General features: G+C 31.2%; 1 protein-coding gene across 1 annotated transcript; it reads left to right on the top strand.

Annotated features, from left to right (window-relative positions):
• The first annotated feature begins 918 nt into the window (after nt 1-918).
• Nucleotides 919-26,012, top strand: LOC111714197 (cytosolic carboxypeptidase 6). Its single transcript, XM_023489250.1, has 18 exons — nt 919-1,023; nt 12,143-12,217; nt 13,358-13,405; nt 13,623-13,704; nt 14,837-14,908; nt 15,440-15,505; nt 16,493-16,582; nt 18,159-18,216; nt 19,033-19,104; nt 19,525-19,575; nt 20,349-20,427; nt 20,901-20,968; nt 21,286-21,346; nt 23,211-23,305; nt 24,238-24,332; nt 24,665-24,746; nt 25,273-25,353; nt 25,926-26,012. Exons 1-18 carry the CDS (start codon nt 978-980, stop codon nt 26,010-26,012), a joined length of 1,308 nt encoding a protein of 435 aa, XP_023345018.1. The 5' UTR covers nt 919-977.
• The last annotated feature ends 728 nt before the right edge of the window (nt 26,013-26,740 follow it).

Genomic DNA, 26,740 nt, shown 5'->3' with positions numbered 1-26,740 from the left:
TAATTGTTTTATCCCTATATCTGAGCAGCCTAATGTCCCAAAAATTATCCAAGTTTAAAATATCAAAGGTAGCAATTAGAATATTTAATTTTGTGGCAGCGACTCAATTTCTTAAGTTTCACATCCAAAGTATATAAAAGTGACTACGTGTAACATTTCGAAATTAAAATCATTTTTCTTCGAAATAACGCAAAATAATGTTAGGGATGTGAAAATTAGTTTGATATTTATGACAGTCTGTTCATAATTTCCAGGCCGAATTTAAAGAATCTGAGCCGCGGCTTACATCGTAAAACAAAACAAAAGAAGTTCGCGGATTAAAAAAATTTTTGTGGATTTTTAAAATTTTTAAAAATTTAATGAAAATCGATTTTTGATGGAGACCAATATTAGAAATTTTGATCATTCAAAAATCTTTCCTGGGGCTACGTGAGGTCCCACACAAAATTTGGGCCTGATTGGTTCAGACGTTTTGACGTTTATTTGATACAGACAAACACCCAAACAGACACCCAGACAAGCTTAATTTAGATAAAAATAAACCACGAATGAAAATAGCCAATATTTAAAGTAAATAATGGATATCTCACTCATTCTTAGAAATGGATGAAAGGTTACTGTTAAAGGATAGTCACTTGAAATTATAACTTAAACAGTCCCCTTAATGTTTTCTTCATGTTTTAATATTTTATAAACAAATAGAAAATATTTTTCAACCAAGAACTTAGTTTTCGCAAAATTATTGCATTGTAAAGTTGCCAAGTTTGGTGAGATTCAATCAGTCGAATTTTTGCAAAGGAGTAGTATGGAAGATAAATTATCCGGGGGGNAAAATATAACAAAAAACATACAAAATTAACTGGGGAAAATGTTTTTATTAATATTCCCTGATCAGTTACATTTCCTTATTACAGTGTTAAAACATGGCGGGCGAGTTATAAGATTATTAAAAATTCAAAATATCAAATTCTAATAAAATGGGTGAAAGTTCTATGAGCTGTACTTCTAGGGTCTATGTAGCAGGTAAAAATATATATTTAATTACTAAAAATTCACCGCATAAGTTTTTAGCCACTAGGTTTGTAGGATGTTAAGTACAATATCCCTAATTGGTATTTTCACAATTGACAACTTCCCAAACCAAATGTGCAAAGTCAGAAGCGGCCACTTTCCAAGAATGTTCTAGCCGCAGCACTCGGCCCCCTATCCCATCGTAGACGCAGCACTCGGCCCCCTATCCCATCCCAGACGCAGCGCTAGGCCCTTGTTGCAGCCTAACCTAATCTTTGGGAAGTNTCGGCCCCCTATCCCATCCTAGCCACACAGCACTCGGCCCCCTATCCCATCGTAGACGCAGCGCTCGGCCCCCTATCCCATCCCAGACGCAGCGCTAGGCCCTTGTTGCAGCCTAACCTAATCTTTGGGAAGTTGCCGCTAGGGAAATTGAACATATGAGAAGTTGCCACTCTGTATTTCCATTGTCCAATGGAATGCCTCGTAAAGACTCCTGATTTAAAAAGACAGTTTAGCTTGATTTCTCCCTCTAATAGGAAGTTTAGCCCAAACCTTCTTGTTATACTTCTCTTATGACGCATTTACTCTGCTTTGAAGCAGAATATAATCCCTCAAAAAGGAAGGAAAAGTCCAGTCCTAAGGCAGCGAGGTCATTTCCATCCAGAGTTCATTAAATAGGAAGTTGTAGGAAAACGGCCCTGTCGAGCTGGGAACTTTAGAATGGTGGATATCGGGATTAATGCTTAATCCTCTCTTTTTGATAATCTCCAGACTAACATAATCTTGCAAAATTATGTTAAAAGTGTATGAAAAACGATAAAATTCAAATTAGTATTTAATCATTTGAGAAACTGTAACAGCCGATCAGAGAAAAGCGGGCAACCAATGAGAGAACAGAAATATTCTCATTGGAGAAAACAATTAACGGATATCTAAGGAGAGAGAAAAAGAGTGGATTAGGACTAAAATGAAAAGTTTCCACAGTGGATATTCGGATCAAGAAGTCAGGATTAAAGTTTATCCATTCTAAAGTTTCCAGCTCTGGTACCTTAGGACGCACTTTTCCTTATGATGATTATTTCAAAGCGGAGTAAATGCGAAATGGGAAGTTTTCACTTTTTATGGTGCTTAGCGCCCCAATATTTAGCTTTTAACTGTTACTCTGAAAGGGACCATTTTTTATTATTTTCAAATTTCGGAGATTTTTCTGTCTCGCATTTTCAAAAATAAAAAATAAATTCCTGTAAAATGTTGTATTTTGACGTCAATATACCTTCACTGGGATCATGTGAGTGTGTCCGATCGGTTCAGCCGTTATGACGTTCATTAGATTCTAAAAACAAGCAAAATATGTTTCAATCTTTTCTTCAAAATTTTGATTTATAAGGAATAATAACTTAAAGGATTCATGTAAACTTGTTTTTGCGATATAAGGAATCATTTGATTTTAGAGAAACATTGTTTTCAGCTTTCAAAAACACAGATCTCAGATGTCCTTTTTCAAATAGCTTGTTCTTAAACGTGTATAAATTTTTTAAACTTGTTCCAAAGTCACAACCCTGATTGGAACATCATATATCGCTCGAAAAAAGTTAGGGCAAGCCCCCCCCCCCTTCCTCTTATAAATATATACATATATATATTTATATATATATATATATATATATATATATATATATATATATATATATATATATATATATATATATATATATATATTTCAGTTTTTATCTTCATATTTTTTATTAAAAAAGAATTATACTAAACATAATGTTTTACGTAAATTATGACGATCCTCAGTAGTTACAATTCTTTGACCAACTATATATATTTAGGGTCTGAACATTTTGAAATTTCCCACCCATCCCCTGTTACGGTGTATCCAATACCTGCACGTTATACCCTATGCACTTTTTTTTTTTGCAAAAACTTTCAATATTTTAAAGTTATTTTTTGTATATACAGCAACTTAATTGAAATAAAAAGATTTGCACCATCATGGTAAAAAAAAAGATTTAAATAAAAATTGGGGGGAAAAAATATAAAAAGGTTAGTTCTTTCAGTATTTTCCAAAGTAATTGCTTTTATTGTCGCCTTTCGTGAAAGTCTGCTGAATAAAAATGAAAATGACCAAAACTTTTGGTTTAGATTATTTGTATCATGTTGCAAAGAGAACAACGTAAAACTTTTAAATAATAGATTAAGAAAGGGTCTGTAACGTATTTTCTGGAAAAAGTGTAAAAATAATCTTCACCTTTTACAAAAATGACGCCATTTTGTCTGCTACGGAGAGTTCCAAAGAACATGGGAATTAACTGACAACTACATACAGTGCCTCCCCAAAAACATTGGAATAAAGTGTCAACCTCAAAATCGTCTTTGTTCCGTGAAGACAATTTTTGTAGTATTCCAGTATAAACAGTAAATAATTAAAACTAATAGTTTTGGGAATTCCAAATTGAGGTTCCCAAATCCCTATATATGCACCAAATTTAAAATTGACGGAGATATTATGAAATCTGCCCAGATTCGAATTCATGAAATAGAAACGAAATTTTTTAAACTCTCGGTCAGTTTTGAAAATACAAAGAAGGCGTTTTAAAAAGCTCAGAAGTATATTTATACACTCTAATTGTCATGTATCAACTATCGGAAAGCGAAGACGATTTTCAAGTCATCTCCTAGTTCCCATGTTTATTGAGACACCCTGTACGCTATTTAGTCACGTGATAAGGCAGACCGGCTCCCTCTTCATATAATCTACCCTATTTGCCTATTTCTGTAGAGGAGGTTGTAATACTATCCCCCTCCCCCCCCAACCATCTCACTTTAAACTAAAGTTTATTTCAAATAAGTTTAAACTAAACTAAAAACTAATTTAAAATAAGTTTAAACTTATCAAATCTTTTCTTGATGAGTTCTATTTTCTATTTTCCTTTTTTTACATTGAATGTAACTAAGATGATAACCATAGGATTTACGAGGTTTAAAAGTCGTACAAGTATAATCTTGCATGGACTGGATGTCCTTATTTTGCTGAGCTTGGTGTACCAGCGACCTAATTAATTTAAACTTTCAAATGTTCCAACTTTCAAGGTTTGAACACAAACTAAGTTTAAAACAGCTCTTATAGCATTAAAGGAACAATTGATCTAATTTCAAGTATAACCCTTAATTTGTTAAAAAAAATCTGTAAAGCATCTGAAGAATAGATTTTGAAGGACAAAAAAATTTCAATTATTTATTATCATAATTACATTTCAGCGATGCAAGTATATTTTTATATATTTTTAAACAGTAAATGGAAGTATAAATGGGAATACAGCTTACAGATTTTTTCTTCTTTTTTTATATATTCCCTGAAAGTAAAATAATATGGTAAATTTTGTTGCCACTGTAACAAGATAAAGTATTATTATCAAAATCTAAAAAAACAATCCAATTCTCTGAGTGTGATTTTCAGTTATAAAATCTTTCGCTAAATTTATTTCAATATACGCTTTCTAAATGAAATTTTATTAATTTGAATTGAATTAGTCAAATTTATGTATTAGTTACTGCTAGGCCGATAAAATTAAATCGTTAATTTTGTTCAAAACTTCTATTCCTTAGCCTTGGCTCAGTCCTGCTAGAAAAAGGTTTCTGATTGTAAATCAAAAAGATACATGTTGTCCCGCGAAACATACAGTTGGTGAATAGTTTTGAATGCTTTTTTCGATAATTTTTTAAGTTGTTTGATACCAAAGACAATAATAAAAATATTATATGGGAGTCATGTTATGATAAAATTGATTTCAAAGTAAAATATATTCAAGCAAAAGATTGTTTTTAATAAATTAAACTGCAAAAAGCCTTCAATCTCTAATTCAGAATTTGGAAGACGACATTCGCAATTGTTTATCAACAGTCATGTTTTGTGTATATAATTGTAGTCCTTGTTGGATTAGGCCTTTTAGCGGTTCTTTCTGTTCGATAAAGAATTTTCCGTTAATTAGCATTAACTTCCATTGATTGTCATAATATTCTGTTTACTATCGTTAACTTTCGTTTGTTTTCAATTATTTCCGTTCGTTATTATTAACTTCCATTTATTGTCTAGAACTTCCTTTAAATATCTTTAACTTCTGTCAATTGCTATTAACTTCTGTCAATTATCACCTACTTCCGTTAATAATAATTATTTTCAGATAATGATCATTAACTTAATTCTGCTAATTTACCTCAACTTCTGCTAATTATCATTAAATTTCATTAATTTTAAAGAACTTCCGTAAATTAACAATAAAGTCCGGGAATTGTCATCAAGTTCCGTTAATTATCAATTACTTCAGTTAAGTATTGTTGTTTATAATTAACTTTTTTTCAAAAACTTCCGTTAATTATTAATAACTTCCGTTATCGAATCCTGATTTTCACGTACCACATCAGGGTTAGGGTTAAATACATGATTTTGCAAAGAAAGAAACTGTGCACAGTAAAGGGAAATCTAGAATTTAAGATCACAGACTGATAATATTTCGTATAGTCGTCTCTGACCTTTCTTCCTTTAAAGGTACCCCGGCCCTGTAACAAAATGGAATTGTGTTTTTTGGAATTTTCCTTGTTTAATTATTTGTTTTTACTGTTAGAGGCATAAGAGGTTAGTTTAGAGGTGGGGGGGAGGTTAAGACGTTTGTTTAGGTGGTAGGGGGGAATGGTAGGGGGGAAGGGGTGTTAAGAGGTTAATGTAAGTAAAAAGTAAAGTAAAAATTATTTATTTATGAAATATAACAAAAAACATACAAAATTAAGTGTTTCAGGAGAAAATATTTAAAAACCTCTAAAAGTAGAGGTTGTGGGATTATTTCCTCCCAATTCTAAAAAAAATATAAGGATAGAAATAAAAGGAAAAGGAAAGTATCATATTTATTGTTTACACTATATTTAATATAAATTAGTGGTGGATTGTTAATATTTTTCGACGATGAATGAACAACTTTTAGAAATAAAAATTATAGATTTATTTGTAATGTTAAAAAAAAGTAAAAAAAGTAAAAAAGCTTTTTGGAGTGTGAGAGAGACATAGTTTCTATGAAAAACATCCTTTATGTTTGATTATATCTTTTACTCTTTTTAATCTTTTTATTCTTTTCTTTGTAAAGTCGTCTTTGCTTTCTTCATTTCTTTTGCAAACATAGCATGTGTTAGAATTAAAACATTTTTAGTTTAGAGAGGAAATTAAAAGGTAAGCTCAGAGGGGGGGGGGTATAAAGACTTAAGAGGTTCTACTATAAAAGCATAATGAATGGGAACAGCGGTATAGAGCTGGGGTTTATATTAATTAATCCGTTTGTTTTTTGTATTCCTAAAGTTTTGGTTTTTATCTATGATACATTCTAGAGTCTTTTCTATTGGAAAATGTTATGCTTATAAAATTACTTATTGTTTATATTTTTCCGATTAAATATTTTTCAGCATTTTTTTAAAATATCTCTAATCTGTGTTTCTACACTTTTTCTTTTAATTTCAAACCCCTTAGAAACCACAGTATTAACTCATAAGTCAGGATAACATGGACTTTAGTAAGTTTATTTTATAAACTAGGCTTTTAGGGCGCTTCGTGCCCATCTTCTATTTCATTTGATAACATTTACTATTTGAATACAGCAAATTTTTGAAAATTAGATCATCCATAAACCTTCCATGGAGTCCCTACGGTCAAACAAACAAACACCCAGACAAGTGAAGTATATATGTAATAAATCTAGGTCCCGAGATTACTTGACTCTTAGTCTAATTTCAGTCTCACTAACTCTATCTCTAGCCAAAACTCGAGGCTTTATATCTATTCATACATTACTACTTTATTAATACAGGTAAATAGAACCGACCGGAATGGACAGTCAGGGTCAATATGAACATAGATAAAATAGATAGCGGAACATAGCTAATAAGGATCGTACTAATCATGGTAGCATATTACATTACATATATATAGATAGTGTACAAGTGTGGAATACAATGCGACATTTTTGAAATCTTAGTTTTACAGTTAGCTTGTAATTCAAGTAACATGGGTCTATATACAGTGTACACCGTACAAATGCTGTTTTTTACGTTTACTGGACTTTTAAAAATAATGATATAAGTCGCCTTCCTATAAATCCACAGTTTTATGGGTCTCACTGTATGTTAACATAAATCCTTTCACTGTGTTCGATATTTCTAAAATACAGTTCGAACATTTATATAACATTGTGAATTTGGTCCAACGATTTTTATATCAATCTGTTCATTTAAAAATACAGAGCAAAACATTAGCCTGTTAAGTTTATTAGAACGAAAATTCAAGAAAAGGAATTTCGAAAAGTTTAGAAGCGGGTTGAGTTTCCATAGCGCAAAAATAGCGCAAAACTTGATCTGTATGTTGGCTAACTTATCTGTACAAATTCAAAATTTTCTCAAGGGCTAATTTTCTATATCTGTTGTTAGTATTAAAGGCAATATTTAACAAAAAATTGTCAAACTTTCCTTAAATTAAATAAAAAGTAATTGTGATGGAAACCTTAGAAGCAGGGGACTTTATTGTGTTTTATAGAGGAAAACCGTTCCATCTTGAGATAAGATGATATACAAATAAGAATAAATTTTTAAGGTAATCAAATTTTGTTTGGTTTGTTTTTTAAAAGTCTTTTTATTTTATTTTGATACAGGTTATTAAAAAACCAATCTTCTATATAAACAATAATTATTATTACACCATTAACAATAGGCATGCTTTAAAAAAATCATGAAATATTTTCCGATTTCCGGGATTTCAAATGTGCTCTTTTTTTGCAAGTTATCTACAAAATTGTCTGATTTTTTTCCCCAAAAAACGAAACATTAAAATCAACGTTAAAATATTATTTATGTTTAAAGAAAGGTTATGATCCTTTTACCTAGTGTTGCTTCCATTTTGAAAATCATCTTTTATTTTTCATTTCCTTTTTGTTCTGATTTCAATTTACTTGCTGCTTTCCTTGCAGTGCACGCTGTTACTGTTACGTACATACTACATACAACTTTAAGTAGTGAAAGGTTCGGCGCACGGTGGGGTTGGGGGGGGGGGGTCAGTCAAAATGAGTTTATTCAATCAATATGGCTTGGCCGCTTAAGAATTTGTTTTTGAAAGGAGTCTCTAAGATGTTTAAATGTCATGTTTTAGTTGAGAATTTCGACCGAAACCCCGCTATGTCATGGAAAACTCTTAAACTAGGATTTTTCAACACGCTACTCTGACTAAATCAAGGTTTTGGCGAGCTGCCGACGCCCCAAAATCTTTTTACATGGCTGTTAGAATCTATTTATATATTGAGAGTATACCGAAACCGCTGTGCTTTCTTGTACATTTGCTACAAAATATGTATTTTTCTTCCGAAATAGATTATTGTAGCAAAGACGACATCTAAATATATTGCGGGTTTACAGGATCTATTCAAGGATAAATGTATGACCAGGAAAAGTAATTAAAATTGAGATCATTATAAACCAATGCCAGCTACAATTCATACAATGTTTGTAAATGAAAAGATTATCAGAATATGTTAATTTTGTCCATTCTCAACATGAAACACAAGACAAATGCATTTTAAGAGGAGTTTTGTGACAAAAACCAGTCACCCCCGCCCCTAACCCACAAAATATCCCACCGTGTGGCGCTCGTAAAACGTCATTAAATAGTTGCAAAAAAGATTTACAATTTTTGCTATTTAAAAATAATCAGCACGATATACTAAATAAGAAAGTTTATTTTTTTTTGAGGTATTTTCAAAAATAGACGTTTCTTAATTTTTTTCTTCCAGGGGCACTTCTATACCTTGATTCTGCAATTGAATTTTAAATATTTTCTTATATAAACTCCAAAATGTCGTCCTCGATTAGGAAAAAACAAAATAATTAGAAGTTTAGAAGTTGTAGAACAGAAAAAAAACAGATATTATCGATATTATTGAGTTAAATAGTTTAGTTTCTCTAGATACTGATCAAGAGAAACATTTGACAATATTTTCTCATTTCTTCACCAGCTATACCTTTTATACCAGTTATACCAGTTATACCAGTTATACCTTTTTACGGAGAAAGGACAACAGTGAGAGTTAAAGGGATTGTTGCTTTCAATTAAGTGACCCTCCATAAATAGGTGGAGACCTGATTCACAACGCTACCTACTTTAAAACTTTAACGGATAGTGTCTGAATGGATCTTTCATTGTTGCTGTAGCAGAAATCCGCTAGTCACTTTTACTAAGAACCCAAAATTGAAAAAAAAAAAAAATTTTATTGTTAATAACACGTATATCTTAATCATTCTTGTCTGTTCGTAACGAAGTGAATCAGAGATGGCACTATAGAAGTGCAGAGTCACTTTAAATTTGGAGCCAACAAATTAAAGCTAAGATTCGAATTTTGTTAAATCCAAGATGGCCGCCATTTCACGTCGGCGTATTCCGACTGTTAACGAGATCTGTGATCAAAGCGATGGTAATATGTTAAGTTTAGGTTTAAAACTAACAATTTATTAAGTTACAAAAAAAATTATATAAATATCTCTGATTCACATACAGTGAAAACGAGAAAACTCTGGAATAGAAAAACGACTTAAGTTACTTAAGTTATGATTTCAAATAGAGTCAAATGAACATGAGACAAAGCAATTATGTTGTGGAAACAGACTGATTTTTCAATTAATTTGATAAGTTACTGCAAAACTATTTGAATTGTAACAACATCGCATTTACACTTAATTATTGATTTAATGTCGTCTTCCTATTCCACAGTTTTCTGGTTGTCTCTGTAAGATTTGCAAAACAATCAATTCTTGTTAATTTGCAAAAGGTGAACCATTTGTTATTGTTAAAAAATAATAATAACAAAAAAAAATACATAACTCAAATATTTGCTATATTTACAATATATTGAAACAACAAGTACACGTATTAAGATTTAAATAATGCAATTATTAAACAATTTTGGATTAATCTCAATATTACGTGAAAACTGTTTGAAGTCTGCCTATGGAAACGAATTATTCAAAGGAATTGAGTTTTTGCCACAAACTAAAATCTTCTGATTCCAATATCTTTGCAATCTTTTAATGCAAACCTTTGATATTTCAAACATAGATTATTTTATCTATAAGTATTAATAGTTTGAAATATCTAAGGTCTAATACATTGGGTTTCAAAGATATAGAGATTAGAAAATCAGACTTTGCGGCAAAAACTCAATTCCTTTATCTTTATTGGATAGTTTCAAAATTACGGTATTGATAATCAAAACCTTTGAAATCCAAAATAAATTTAATCCGTAATCATCCGCGTAGGCGTACCCTTTACATTCTCACAAACGTTCCCTTTAAGCGTAATCATCCGCGTAGGCGTACCCTTTACATTCTCACAAACGTTCCCTTTAAGCGTAGTTTCAAGTGACTCTCTATAGTCCATGCAAAGATGGTATACATACCCGATTCCTAGCGATACTCTTGAAACCTTTATCTGATCAATAATGTGGAAGATATTGTCATTTTAAAGGGAGTGACCGGCAATGTTTGGCAGTTAAACTGAGAATGTATTATTGTAGAGTATTTTTTAGGTTTCATTTAAGACCTTTAGACTTTTTACGGTGCATATTTGTTAAGCAAGAGCGCAAATTCAATCTTTGAATCGTCCTAGATTGTCCATTTTTGAGGAATGATTTTGAGAATCAGTTTTTTGAAAATTATTCAATAAAATCATCTCTCCAGGATAGTCAATAAAGGAGGATTTTTGAAATTTAATTTGCACTCTTGCTGAACAAATATGCACTGTAAAAACGTCTGATAAGTCTCAAATGAATCTAAAAGATTTCTTTACAAAACTGTATTCTCAGTTCAACTACCATATATTGCCGGTCACTCCCTTTAATTCGGATTATTCCTATATATTTTCCTGCAGTAGAAATGCGCAAGTAACTTTTAAAGAGAAATCCCAATTGAAAAAGCTTTTAAGGGTACCGTTGTGAATTGAGCATTACAATCTTTGAATCGTGGGTCACTTGAAATTACGCTTACAGTTCCTTTAAATATGTGCCGAATTTATTAACAATTGCAAATTGATACTCTATGAAGAAAATTATATAAATTATGTATTATCTAAACTAATATGATAAAAATATTGCCTGACAAAACTTTGGAAAAGATTTTCTAAGTTGTGATAAACAATTCTTAACTTTTTATCATAACACCAGATGCAATAAATAATATAGTATCTTTACAAATCATAATATTAATAATTTTCCCAAGAAATCTTTATCTTTTTCGGCGTCAGGGACATAATTTTGGACGTCGAGAACATTTTGAAAGCTGTCCGGAATATATTATTAGACAGTAGGAACATATTGTTAGACAGCAAGAACATAATGTTAGACAGCAGGAACATATTTTTAGACAGCAGGAACATAATGTTAGACAATAGGAACGTATTGTTAGACAGCAAGAACATATTGTTAGACAGCAGGAACATATTGTTAGACAGCAGGAGCATATTGTTAGGCAGCAGGAACATATTTTTAGACAGCAGGAACATATTGCTAGACAGCAGGAACATATTGTTAGACAGCAGGAATATATTATTAGACAGCAGGAACATATTGCTTGACAGCAGGAACATATTGTTAGACAGCAGGAGCATTCATTAGAAACCAGGAACATATTTTTAGACAGCAGGATCATATTGTTAGACAGAAGGAACATATTGTTAGACAGCAGGAAAGGAACATATTTTTAGAGAGCAGGAACATTCATTATAAACCAGGAACATATTGTTAGACAGCAGGAACATATTGTTAACTAGCAGAAACATATTGATAGACATTAGGAACATATTTTTAGACAGCAGGAACATATTGTTAGACAGCAAGAACATATTGTTAGACAGCAGGAACATATTGTTAGACAGCAAGAGCATATTGTTAGACAGCAGGATCATATTGTTAGACAGCAGGAACATTTTTAGAAACCAGGAACATATTGTTAGACAGCAGGAACCTGAACCTATTTTTAGCATGCAGGAACATATTGTTAGCTTTTAGGTCGACCTAACCCGACATGAAACTGAATATTAACGCTTTAGATTCAGATGACAGTGATAACGAGGGAGGTCTCGGGAATGTTGAGAGAGTAGTTATGCGTCCTCCCGGACACTCAGGTAATATTAAACCTTTCAGTCTGGGGTGCAATATATAAACCTTTCAGTACGGGGGACAATATTTAAATCTTTCAGTCCGGGGGGACAATATTTAAGCATTTCAGTCCGGGGGGACAAAATTTAACCCTTTCAGTCCGGGGTGCAATATTTAACCCTTTCAGTCCGGTGGGACAATATTTAAACCTTTTAATCGGGGGGTGCTAATTATTTACAACGACTTTACAGGAAGTTAAGGGAATTTTACTTAATCAAGGGTTCCAATAACCAATTGGTCTTGACAAAATTGACAAAATTGTTCAAGAGATCCTGTGGTTCTTAACATAACTTCCCTCTGTTGGAGGAGTTATAGGTCGGTAATGTCAAAAGGCAGTAAAATATTTAACCCTTTCCGTCCTAGGATACAATATTTAACCCTCTCCGTCCTAGGATACAATATTTAACCCTTTCCGTCCTAGAATACAATATTTAACCCTTTCATTCCTAGAATACAATAATTAACCCTTTCCGTCCTAGAATACACTATTTAACCCTTTCCGTCCTAGGATACAATATGTAACCCTTTCCGTCCTTGGATATACTATTAAACCCTTTCATTCCTAGAATACAATATTTACGTTCTTTTAGTCCTAGGATACGCTATTTAACCCATTTAGTCCTAGGATACACTATTTAACTTTTTCAGTCCTAGAATATAATATGTAACCCTTTCAGTCCTAGGATACAATATTTAACCCTTTCAGTCCTAGGATACAATATTTAACCCTTTCATTCCTAGTATACAATATGAAACCCTTTCTGTTGTGTGATACACTTTTCCCTTTCCGTCTTAGGATACAATATGTAACCCATTCAGTCCTACTCCTAGGATACACTATTTAACCCTTTTATTCCTAGAATACAATATTTAACCCTTGCAGTCCTAGGATACAATATTTAACCCTTTCAGTCCTAGGATACTGTCCTTTCACCCCAAGGATTCAACAGTTAATCTTTTCAGTTTCAGTCGTTCCAGAATCCAATTTCAGTTTCATGGATTTTAGTATCTCACTTATAATCCTAAATAATCAAACTATTCTTATCAAAAAAAATAGTTATATAACTTATGAATCCAGCTGAACCTCTCATCTGCTTTATTTACAGGAAAGGCTAAGAAGGGGCATCTATGTTTTGATGCTATTTATGAAACAGGTTCTATAGATATTAACTTTTTTATTAAACAACATAATAATAAATTCTAATTCTTTTTAATCAAAAATCATTTCTTTTATTTTTGAAAAACGGTTGGGAAAAGCTTTTATTAAAATATTGAGAGAAGAACTGTGGAATTTTGTCTTGAAATTATTGAATACCAGCTTAAAAAAAAAAAAAATTAACAAGATTTTTTTCCTTTAAATGCTATTTTTAGGAAACCTTGGTCGAGTTGATTTCATTAATGATTATGAATATGATTTGTTTATCAGACCAGATACATGCAACCCAAGATACAGGTAGAAACACATATTTCCTACCTCAAGGGACTGTAAGCGTAATGTTTAAGTGACCCTCCATGCAGAGATTGCTATGCCCAAATCACCCTTAAAAACTTTGTTTGATTAAGTATGAAATTGATATCAAAGTTAGTTTATAATTTAAAAAAATAGTTATTTTCAAATGTGATATATCTTACTGAAGGAAAACTAAAGGAATTATTAGAACTTAATACGTTTTAACATAGGAAAACTACAATATCTTCCATTATCATTGATCAGATCACGGGCAGCAGTATTACATATGAATTTCCGAGCCGGGTCAACCTTTCCGGTCCCAGTTGGTACTGTATCGCCCGGACATTAGGTATATAAAGCAGACACTCAATAGGACTAGCCGGTGCAACAAGGTTGACGCGGTCAGACTTTAGGTTGAATTTACTTTTACTAAAGGGTCAGAGAGGGGAGGAAGGCCAACCACATCAATCTCTAGTCCGAACCACATTCTCCTCATTTTCTCGTCCGAACCACCTCGAAATCCTCGTCCTTTCAATATTATTTTTTTGAAAATAAATACATTTTTTAAAAATATGCCGACGTTAGGGCATAAACCATGACTAGAATAAAGTTTTCCAAGGATTTTGAGATGTTGGAATCTCCAAATCCACGAGAATGATGTCAAACATTATTTAGGTTAAAAATTGAATATCTTCTGCCTCCAAAATGGATAACTTTCACAAATAAAAATTTATACCAAAGAATTCGCGTGAACATGGTATTTAATCTTTCCATTTCAACCCATACAAAATATTCATTGATTTCTGATTCATTGATTTCTGATTGATTTCGATGTGGTTCGGACGAGAAAATGAGGATAATGTGATTCGGACTAGAGATAGATGTGGTTGGCCTTCCTCCCCTCGGTCAGGGGTGCGTGAGATATAGGTTTTATTAGTACCGTTGTGAATCGGGCTCTGCCAGTTTTAAATGGAAGATCATCTGAAATTACGCTTACAGTCCCTTTAAATGGACTATCTAAACAACCTTAAAGTGCCCCTTAACAGGCATTTAAATAAAAAATTAATGATTCTCAATCGCGCTTTTTAAAAAAATGAAACGGTTTTTGGACTTACTTGTATGCGATTTTTTCCAGGTTTTGGTTTAATTTCTCTGTGGAAAATGTTCACGTGGATCAAAGAATTATCTTCAACATTGTTAATATCAGGAACAGTTCAAAAAACATGAAATAATCGATTGAAGATTAAAATTCTATTTGTTAAGTCTCAAATGTTTCACAAATGAATGAATTGTTATTTAGTTATTTTTTTTTGCTCTAGTATATAAATCAACTGTTTATTATCTCTATTAAAGTTATAAAAAGTGAGATATTGGAGATCCTCAAAAGACTAGAGATGACCGCGTTCGCCTTTTTTCATTATGTTCGTTCGTATACAACGTTTTTTTATCTTGTGAAAAATTCATTCGTCCAGTAAAAAACGAACGAAATCGTTTATGAATAATCAAAATCGAATTCAAACAGTTTTGGAACGTTCGTTTTTGTTTTTTTTCGTTTGTCTTAAAAAACTATCGTTTTTCATTTCTCTCGTCATCCATCGTTCGTTTTTTCTGGACAACGCCATCGTTCACGAAAAACTTTGTTCGTTCTCAAACATTTCGTTCGTTCACTAAAACGATGCCCTTCTCTACCAGAGATGCTTGTTCAGGCCCTTCATATTTAATTTAAACTGAACAACAGTAAAACAAGAAACCTGTTCGCCAAGGGAATGACACCGATTGTGCGCTCAACATCAAGACCTAAATGGTAACTAAGGAATTTAGTTTTTGCCACAAACTCTGATTCTCTAATTCTTATATCTGTGCAACTCGATTTCTAAGACCTTCGATATTTTAAATTATTAAGTCTGTTAGATCAAGTAGTCTAAGTTTGAAATATCAAATGTTTAAACCATTTGGTTGCAGACATATAGGGATTAGAAAATTAGAGTTTGTGGCAAAACTCTATTCTTTTAAAATTTTAAAAGATTTAAAACATAAATCAAAGTAAAACCTGACTGTAAGCTTATAAAGATCTCAGAATATGTCGAGGACAGATTTGGTTTTAAATAAAACCAATCTCGAGAGTCGAGATTCGAACCTTTACAGTAATACATTATCGATTTTTTTGAGAAAAAGTGTAAACTTTATATCTAAGTTATTTGGAGTACAGTAAATATTGATAATATTTACTCAATAGAAGCAAATATTTAACATATATATATATATATATATATATATATATATATATATATATATTGTATATATGTATATATGTTTGTCTGTCTTAATTGATTTCTAATCATAACTAATGAACCCTTGACCGATTTGTCTCAACAGGAAAGTACTAGTATTAAAAAATAATATATGGCATTCATAAAATAGTAAATTTGATTTCAAAGTAAAATGTATTTGAGTAAAAGAATTGTTTAACGAAATAAACTGCGAAAAGTCTTTAATATGATATTGCATAGGATGGATTTTCTCTCTAAATCAAAACTAGTAATCCTCGAAATAATGATATAAAATACGGTAGAGAAACGATAACCTAAGAAAATCCAGTAGTTCTCCAACCTGCATCGGATCAACATGTTCTCCTGCATAGTAGTTTATTACCTACAAATATATTGCTAGTAAACTATATCATAGACTTGTTATTACTCTCAAAAGAATACAGTATATTGAAGAAGACATTCAAAACTATTTACCAACTGTCATATTCCGTGGGACACCCTGTATATTGATTCTTTAATAGGCAACGTATTCCTCGTGAGAATGTTTATTATTACAAGTCCCCAGAGCACAGCAATAATTTCGTCTTATCCTTCGCATTTGCTTTTGACAGGTAAATGCTACAAATGCTACATTTTTTAATGAATGAATTTAATTAAAATAGAAAACTTAGCGAATTTACTTGAATTAGAGTTTTGAACAAATTTTGTAAATAAATTTACCTTTATTTTAAAACGGAAAATAGAAATTGAAAATGTTTGGTTTGGTTTTATTCTATTTTTCTTGAAATGAATTGAGTCTTTGCCACAAACTAAAATGTTCTTATTGTTTTAACTTTGCAACCCAATGTCGTAGGCCTCAGATATTCAAACTATGAATTCTGGTAGATAAAAAAATTTGAGTTTGAAGTATTAAAGTTTTACACCATCCAGTTGCAGAGATATTGGGTTTAAACAATCTGAGTTTGTTACAAAAACTCATTTCCTTTCCGACCCTGACATTTTTTGTAAAAGTATTTTTACTTTAATTAGAAAAAGAAAGCATCTAATATATGATCTTTTTGATATTTGAAATATTTAATCTAACCGAATTCATAGTTTAAAATATCTAAGGTTGATTTATTCATTTTGTTTATTTTAAGTAAACCTCCATTTAAATAATCGCAATCACAACACTTCACCCTTCGTTTTGAAATTTGTTTGCCAAAATTAACTATCCGACTTGCTAAGACAAAGAAGAAGAATGACAAAATTCAACGCGTTTTAAGATTCAAAACCGACTATTTCCTCCTATCATGTGCATTTTTAAAAAGCCCTTGACCATGCCATTTCAAATATGCAAAAATTCTTGCTTGATTTTAAATAACCAGAGCCGGCGATTAAAAAAATCGGGAAAATACTGCTCAGGTTTAAGCTGTCGTTGGGCCTTATTTGAAGCCTTGAGCTTTCGGATTCAAGCTGCATCTTATTTTCTACAGAGTTGAGTTAAAAAAAACCGGCCGGTTTAATTTTCATCGGGCCTAACTCCTTAAGTCGAGCCGAAGATCTCGAAACTGTCAATCACGTGACACAAGCTGTCGTCAGAGTTGGGTCAAAGATTGGTTCTTAAAGTCGGGTTTAAGAAATTACGGCTCGAGCCGAAGTTTTTAAATCACGGGCTCTGATGTGTAATTAAGAAAAACTAAAAATACACTTAGATATTGCTTCTTATATTCCATGGTTTTCTGGTTTTCATTGTATAACTAGGGATGAGGAAAGATATCAGTTTTCATTGTATAACGAGGGATGAGGAAAGATGTCAGTTTTCATTGTATAACTAGGGATGAGGAAAGATAACAGTTTTCATTGTATAACTAGGGATGAGGAGAGATATCAGTTTACATTGTATAACTAGAGATGAGGAAAGATATCAGTTTTCATTTTATAACTAGGGATGAGGAAAGATAACAGTTTTCATTGTATAACTAGGGATGAGGAAAGATATCAGTTTACATTGTATAACTAGAGATGAGGAAAGATATCAGTTTTCATTGTATAACTAGGGATGAGGAAAGATAACAGTTTTCATTGTATAACTAGGGATGAGGAAAGATATCAGTTTACATTGTATAACTAGGGATGAGGAAAGATAACAGTTTTCATTGTATAACTAGGGATGAGGAAAGATAACAGTTTTCATTGTATAACTAGGGATGAGGAAAGGTATCAATTTTCTTGTTGCTATCCCTACTCATATTCAAGACTACAGGTAAACTTTTATGATACTGTTTCGCTAGATTTCGATTAAAAAGTTTTTTTATATCTGGAGTTTTAGAAGAACTTTTTTGAAGACCGCGCGACCGATGTTAATGGCATTACAGGAAACTAGACTAACAAAACTAAGAAAATATGGTGTTTTACTTTCAGAAAACTTATTTTAAATATAAAATAACTTATTTTGACTTTAAAACCAGTTGATAAAACTTCCGATCTATTGATTTATTTATCATATCAAAACCTCAAAAATAATAAGATGTTCTCGTTCAGAATCTGAACTATAATAGTATGGAAATCAGTGTACTTCTGTTTTAACACCTGACTTTCTGAAAAAAAAAATAACATTCACAAGTTTAAATCCCAGAAATAATAATTTTATGAAAAAAACTTAAAAAGTTATTCCGTAAATACAAAATTAGTTCTGACTATCAATTGGCACAATTTTAAATGTAATTTATATCAAAATGTCAAAACCGTATAACAGTATGTTAAACAAATAAATTGTAAACATTTATTGACTCGGAAATAAAAATATTTATTTAGATACAAAAAACTTTCAGAAAATTAAATCTGCGATGGAACTGAAAAGTCTAATTTTCTAATCCTTTCATAATGGCGTCGCAGACCTTTGGTATTTCAAACTCCTATAGATCAAACAGTCAAAGTTTGAAATATCAGGTTACGTAGATATAGTGAATGAAAAATAAGAGTTTGTGTTAAGTATTAAACCCGAGGGCGCATATTATGAAAATTAAAATTTATTAATGAAATATTTTTTACCTAATTTTATTATTAATTTTTTTTTCAGTTGTATATTGATGAAATATTAGCGAAGAAACCAACTCTTGTTACAAGGGAAGTAATATCAAAATCTATCAAGGTAAAAAAATATATGGACAAAATTTTAAAAAAAGTTTTGTCTTTTGTATTTCAGTAATTAAGTTTGATAGTAAGCTATTAGTCAACGTTTTGTGAATTTACAATATAATGATAAACAAATACAATGGAAAAGTAAGACGACATTATATCAATATTTAATCGTATTTGTTGCTGTTACAAAGCAAACAGTTTTACCAGTTCTTATTAAACTAATAATATTTGTGAAATGAATCTGTTTACACTGCACCATTGCTGTGGCTATGTTTATTTATCTTTTTAATGTTATAATTTGATTCATAAAGTCGTCTTCATATTTCAGAGTTATCTGGTATCACTGTATGAGTACGTTGCCCTAGAACGTTATGACATGTTTTGGTTAAAAGATTATGTTATGATTTAATATTACAAGAACTATTCCTAGGGGAGAAATCTAGATCTTTTGACTATAACGGAGCCAAATGCAATAACCGAGGTAAAAATATGGATCTTGATCTAAAATATTCAGAGCGCCTCGTGTCCAGTTTTTTATTTTGTGTGCTTCTTACCTCTCTTGTTTTTTTTATGACATAAAACTTGAGTTGACAATTTCTTTCTAGATAAACATCATTTTTCAGTGAAATTTTCAAATGAAAATTAATGACAGAAAATACCATTTTTTCAAATATATATATTTAGATACTTTACATATTTTTCTACCAGTTTATATAGGACCTGATAACATCTTTTTTATATATTTAGATACTTTACATATTTTTCTACCAGTTTATATAGGACCTGATAACATCTTTTTTATATATTTAGATACTTTACATATTTTTCTACCAGTTTATATAGGACCTGATAACATATTTTTCTACCAGTTTATATAGGACCTGATAACATCTTTTTTGTTAACATGACTAGCTAAAGAGTACCTTTGATGGGAATTAGACATGCTACCATAAAAATAAACGACCCGTTTCTTTTATGTTTTTTTTAAAACGTTAAAAAATTGATCATTCTTTCAGTAAACAAAAAAAACTATAGTTTTTTAAGTTTGTTTTAAAACATTGTTCGTTCAGTAAAAGAAACGATAGTTTTTCAAAATCGTTCGTTTTAAGTTCGTTTATGCGTTCGTTTTTAAAAACTATCGTTTTTTATTTCTCAGACCGATCCAAGTCGTTGGTCCATCGTTCATTTTTCTCTGATCAACACCAATTGTTGACAAAAACGATGCCCCTAGTATTAAGCATGATTTATGAGCAGGAGCCTGTAAAGAAGAGGATAGTAATGGTGCTCGGGAGGCAACATCCGGGAGAAAGTCCGTCTTCGTTTGTTGTTCAAGGTAAAGTAAAGACGACTTGTAATAATCCACCTGGACGCCATTTTAAAGTTAAGCAAGCAGCCATTTCCGAAATTCTCTTTTGTCTTTCTTGTTCTATTTCTACATTACATATCCCGCAACTTAAAATATGAAACAGATTTTGAAAAAAATATATATATATGTAGATAGCAGTATATGCGCTTTTCTTTGTTTTCCGCCATTTCTCTCCCTGAATCCTCATCCTCCTGTGTTTGCCGAACAAAGCATTTTGTTCAAAATAGAAAACATCCACCCGGAACTAAGTTTAAAATGGTAAGAGGCATAGTCAATAATTCCAAATGTTCATCTTTTTTCTCCTTTCTCCATCTGCACGTCCGCAGTTTCTCTTTTTTGCCTCCCTTTGCCCGTCCATTTATGAGGCTGCTTTTGAAACCACCGGAACTAAGGAACATTTTAGTTTTAAAACATTTCTTAATTTCTTTTTTATTTTTCAGGCTTAATTGATTTCCTTTTGTCTAAGCATAACATTGCAAAGGAACTTAGAGAAAAACTTATTTTTAAGGTAAACCTTTTGAAATTTATATAATTAGGATTATATCGTTTCCACTTTTTTGAAACTCTATGTAGTGAGAACTAGAAACTAGAAGAAAGTGCGTTTTTTTTCTCTCTTTTTTGTAATTTCACTTTGGTGGATTTTTTTATTTGCAACTGAATTATTTCTAAAAGTGTTCTAAATAATTTTAGAAATATGCAAGTTGCAACAATTGCAAATTACAAAATCTTTGGCATGATCTTTAATTTAAGGAAGAGCAGAGACGACAATCAAACCACAGTTGTTTGTTTATTACTGTATAATAATAATTTATACAACTTTTTTAGATAATTCCCATGATGAATCCTGACGGTGTTTTCCTCGGAAACTACCGGGGTTCTTTAATAGGTTTGTATTTATTCAAGATATTTCAAAAATTGCAAAACTTCTTTTTAAGCAATATTTGTAAACTCATTTTGATTAGTTTTTTTCTTTGAAAATGCACCAAAAATAAAGATGCAGAATTTAAACTTAAAGCATAAAATATATATATTCAAAAAACATTTTGCAGCTTATTTTCATTGATATAGTTATTGATAATTGAATTTACGTGAGAGCTTTTTAAGAGGTATACTGTATACTGTATCTTCAATCTACATAATACAAATAATATAGGTCTTTTCCTACTTATATATATATAATCTATGTTTAATAGGAACTGCTTGGTCCTATCTATATATAATCTGTATTCTCCAGAAACTGATCTGTCTTATCTATATATAATCTGTATTCTCCAGGAACTGATCTGTCTTATCTATATATAATCTGTATTCTCCAGGAACTGATCTGTCTTATCTATATATAATCTGTATTCTCCAGGAACTGATCCTGTCCTATCTATATAATCTGTATTCTCCAGGATCTGATCTGTCCTATCTATGTATAATCTGTATTCTCCAGGAACTGATCTGTCTTATCTATATATAATCTGTATTCTCCAGGAACTGATCCTGTCCTATCTATATATAATCTGTATTCTCCAGGAACTGATCCTGATGTCCTATCTATATATAATCTGTATTCTCCAGGAACTGATCCTGTCCTATCTATATATAATCTGTATTCTCCAGGAACTGATCCTGATGTCCTATCTATATATAATCTGTATTCTCCAGGAACTGATCCTGTTCTATCTATATATAATCTGTATTCTCCAGGATCTGATCCTGTCCTATCTACATATGATCTGTATTCTCCAGGAACTGATCCTGTCCTATCTATATATAATCTGTATTCTCCAGGATCTGATCCTGTCCTATCTATATATGATCTGTATTCTCCAGGAACTGATCTGTCTTATCTATATATAATCTGTATTCTCCAGGAACTGATCCTGTTCTATCTATATATAATCTGTATTCTCCAGGAACTGATCCTGATGTCCTATCTATATATAATCTATATTCTCCAGGAACTGGTCCTGTTCTATCTATATATAATCTGTATTCTCCAGAAACTGATCCTGTCCTATCTATTTATAACCTGTATTCTCCAGGAACTGATCCTGTCCTATCTATATATAATCTGTATTCTCCAGGAACTGATCCTGCCCTATCTATATATAATCTGTATTCTCCAGGAACTGATCCTGCCCTATCTATATATAATCTGTATTCTCCAGGAACTGATCCTGTCCTATCTATATATAATCTGTATTCTCCCAGAACTGCGTTTGTCCTATTTATATATAATCTGTATTCTCCAGGAACTGATCCTGTCCTATCTATATATAATCTGTATTATCTAGGAACTAATCCTGTCCTATCTATATATAATCTGTATTCTCCAGGAAATTATCCTGTCCTATCTATATATAATCTGTATTCTCCAGGAACTGATCCTGATGTCCTATCTATATATAATCTGTATTCTCCAGGAACTGATCCTGATGTCCTATCTATATATAATCTGTATACTCCAGGAACTGATCCTGTCCTATCTATATAATCTGTATTCTCCAGGAACTGATCTGTCCTATCTATATATAATCTGTATTCTCCAAGAACTGATCCTGTCCTATCTATATATAATCTGTATTCTCCAGGAACTGATCCTGATGTCCTATCTATATATAATCTGTATACTCCAGGAACTGATCCTGTCCTATCTATATAATCTGTATTCTCCAGGAACTGATCTGTCCTATCTATATATAATCTGTATTCTCCAAGAACTGATCCTGTCCTATCTATATATAATCTGTATTCTCCAGGAACTGATCTAAACCGTGTATGGCATGAGTCTGATGAGCATGTGAATCCAACAGTGTTTGCAGTTGATCAGCTTATTCAATCTTTATCTAAATCTGTAAGCATATAGCCCTACCCCCCTCCCTTCCCTCTAGGGCTGGACTTCCCCACCCCATTCCCTCAAGCCTTTCGTTAACGGTTAATCATAACCGTACAAAAATCAGAAAGCTGTTCGTTAAGATAAGATATAATAAGATATCGTTTATTGCTAAAAATACATATACAGGTTCTAATGTTATAGGCAAAACAAGCTGCAACTATTTTTATATTGTTAACCATATGTATGGTTTTGAAGGTTTACAATAAGTCAGGGATTTCTAGTTAGATTTAGCGAAACCGAGGTGCAGCATAACAAAATAATTGAATTTTCAGTTTTAAAGTTTAATACGTTTAACAGAATAAGATTAAGCATGTACAAAAATCTACAAAGTTCTATATTCATTTTTTGCAAGAATAACAAGAGGGTTTATTACAATTTAAGATGTAGGCGTTAGATAAACTTTTTTAAAGATACCTAACGAGGCACTTCTTTTTAAATCAAGTGGCAGGTTATTCCATATCTTAAGAAGTGCATATAAGGGAATATATTCTAATGAGCCTGTATTTAGAATGTCAATTTAATAGTTAATATATAGATCTTTCAAAATTTCTGAAATTTTAAAAAGTGTTGTTAAATCTTAATCTTAATCTTAAATCTTAATCTTGTTTTTAATTTAGAATGGAACGTTCGGTTCGTTAAAATCTTTGTCTTCTCAAGTATGAATTAGATATTCATGTTTTTGATTATTTAAACTGATTATTTTTTGCTTATACAATGAACAATGGAGAAATTCACAAAAATAAACATTTCTAGAACTAGAAAAAACGACGATATCTTCCGCAGGGTACCATTGTAAATCGGAAATTGCTATCTTTGCTTGGAGGGTCACATACAGTTAAGCTTGCACTTCCTTGAAATGAATGATATTGAACTAATGAAGAGATGTTTAGAAGGAGACTCCCCTGGATTTTGTGTTAGATATTCACATCTCTAACACGATGCTTGGTCTTTTTATTCTAGGCAATGCATTCGACAGTGTTTTCAGGTTGAACATTTTATTATTTATTTTTTATTATATTTATTTTTATTCATCATTATTTATCTAGTTGTTATAATTTAGTTTTTATTTATTTATTATGTATGTATTCATTATTCATCTTTTTATTTGTTATTTACTTTCATTTATCTAGTTTTTATTAATAAAATAACAGGAATTAAATTAGGTACATCATGTTCCTAGATTTACTACCTTTACATACCTATCCTCATTTTAGTTATTACTTCCCTTAGTTGTATTGTAACCTATGAAATGAAAAGATAATACAACTATATGCGCTTAAAAATTTAGTTTTACAAAAAAGAAATTTTTAATTTTAGAAATGAGCGTCATATTGTTTTCCCTAAGATGATGGCTCAAAATTGTAAAGATTTTAGTCATGAGAATACAATGTACAACAAGGTAATTATAGAGCATGCGAATACAATGTACAACAAGGTAATTATAGAGCATGAGAATACAATGTACAACAAGGTAATTATAGAGCATGAGAATACAATGTACAACAAGGTAATTATAGAGCATGAGAATACAATGTACAACAAGGTAATTATAGAGCATGAGAATACAATGTACAACAAGGTAATTATAGAGCATGAGAATACAATGAACAAGGTAATTATAGAGCATGAGAATACAATGTACAACAAGTTAATTATAGAAAATGAGAATACAATGTACAAAAAGGTAATTATAGAGCATGAGAATACAATGTACATTTAATATCTGTATATTGATCCGGATTTACTAGCTGTAAATTGATCCGGAATTATTATCTGTATAAGATCAGGATTTATTATCTGAATAGGATCCGGATTTATTACATTTTAAGGATTCGTATTTATGATCTGCATAGGATCCGGATTGTTTGCCTGTTTTTGGTCCGGATGTATTATCTGTATAAGATCAGGATTTATTATCTGTTTAGGATCCTGATAAACAAGGAACCGCCCGGAGACATCTAGCGGAAACAATTGAATCTCAAGACACAAACGTTTATTCTGTTGAGGTTAGTTCACGGCAAATAACAAGAACAATGTTGAAGAATATTCTTTGATCCACGTGAACATTTTCCAAAGAGAAATTAAACCAAAACCTGGAAAATGTCACAAACATCTAACAACAGTTTCATTTTTTTTAAAGCGATTGAATTGAAAATCAATTTAAAACTTTAATTCAAACAAATGAAGGGTCCCTTTAAACTAAATTCTGAATATTCATATATGTTTAATACAGTAGAAATTATTGTCGTTTTTTGGTTTAAAATTGTTTAATTCTGATAACCTGGATTGGAACTTTGTCACATTTGACAATAATATATAAAATTCACTCTGCCAACTATTGTACATGAGAAATGATAATTTATTTGGTTAATACTATGGATAACATTTGTTTAAAATATTATAAGAATGTTTCCAATAAAAAATTGACAATTTAGCACTTTCTATTCAAAAGTTATTTTTTTCAAGATATAAAAACGACGTATCATCTAAGATAAAGGAATTGAGTTTACTATTGTAAATTGAGCCTTTGATCAAGTTAATAAAGTAAACAAATAATTATATTATTTTGTTCTCTTAGGTGTCAATGTATGGGTATAAACCTGATCCAAAATCAAATGAAATTATACCCTACACTGAGGAAAATTGTGAGTATACTTTCTTTTAATGTTTACAGGGTGTACAAAAAAATCGCATTGTCAAATTTAGACCAGTATTAACGACGTTTCTATAATAGTTTTATCTATAAAAAAAAGAACAAATAAACATTTAATATGTAACACATTTCAGTACAACTTTACAAATAATAATTCTGACAGTACACGCACACCTGACCCTTTATTAGAAGTAAATTTAGCCTAAAGTCTGACCGCGTCAACCTTGTTGCACCGGCTAGTCCTACTGAGTGTCTGCTTTATTTACCCAATGTCCGGGCGATACAGTATAAACTGGGACCGGAAAAGTTGACCCAGCTCGGAAATTCAAATGTACTACGGCTGTCCGTGAGTATTACTATTAACGTATATGCGTATTTTAGTATTTCTCTAGCATTCTTAAATGTTTACTTATTTCGTTAGTTAAAGAATTATTTTTCAGCAGAGGAGTTAGAAAATATCAAAATGTTCTACGAGAATGATTGAACGCTCAGAAATTTTGAAGAACAAATCAAATATGTCTAGAATTTAATGTTGAGAGAGAAAAAAAAAGATTTTTTACTACAAAATTAGTATTGTTAATTCTTTCTCTTCATTAAGATAAATAAACTAAATTACGGGGAGATCCAAAAACCTGTAAAATAAAAAACAACTTTTAAAATCTAGATATTTATTTGAGTATCATTGTTTATATGGTTTACAAGATTGTTGAAAATATGAATTTATCACAAGATTTTTTTTT

Source organism: Eurytemora carolleeae, unplaced genomic scaffold (genome assembly GCF_000591075.1).
Source record: "Eurytemora carolleeae unplaced genomic scaffold, Eaff_2.0 scaffold1533, whole genome shotgun sequence".
NCBI lineage: Eukaryota > Metazoa > Arthropoda > Copepoda > Calanoida > Temoridae > Eurytemora > Eurytemora carolleeae.
This window is presented reverse-complemented; position numbering and strand designations above follow the sequence as displayed.

Coding starts and splice junctions, on each gene's coding strand:
- LOC111714197 (XM_023489250.1), top strand. CDS start 978: ATGGGTGAAAGTTCTATGAGCTGTACTTCTAGGGTCTATGTAGCAG. Junction 16,583..18,158: donor TTCGCATTTGCTTTTGACAG/GTAAATGCTACA, acceptor TTGTATAACTAG/GGATGAGGAAAGGTATCAAT. Junction 20,969..21,285: donor GAGAAAAACTTATTTTTAAG/GTAAACCTTTTG, acceptor CAACTTTTTTAG/ATAATTCCCATGATGAATCC.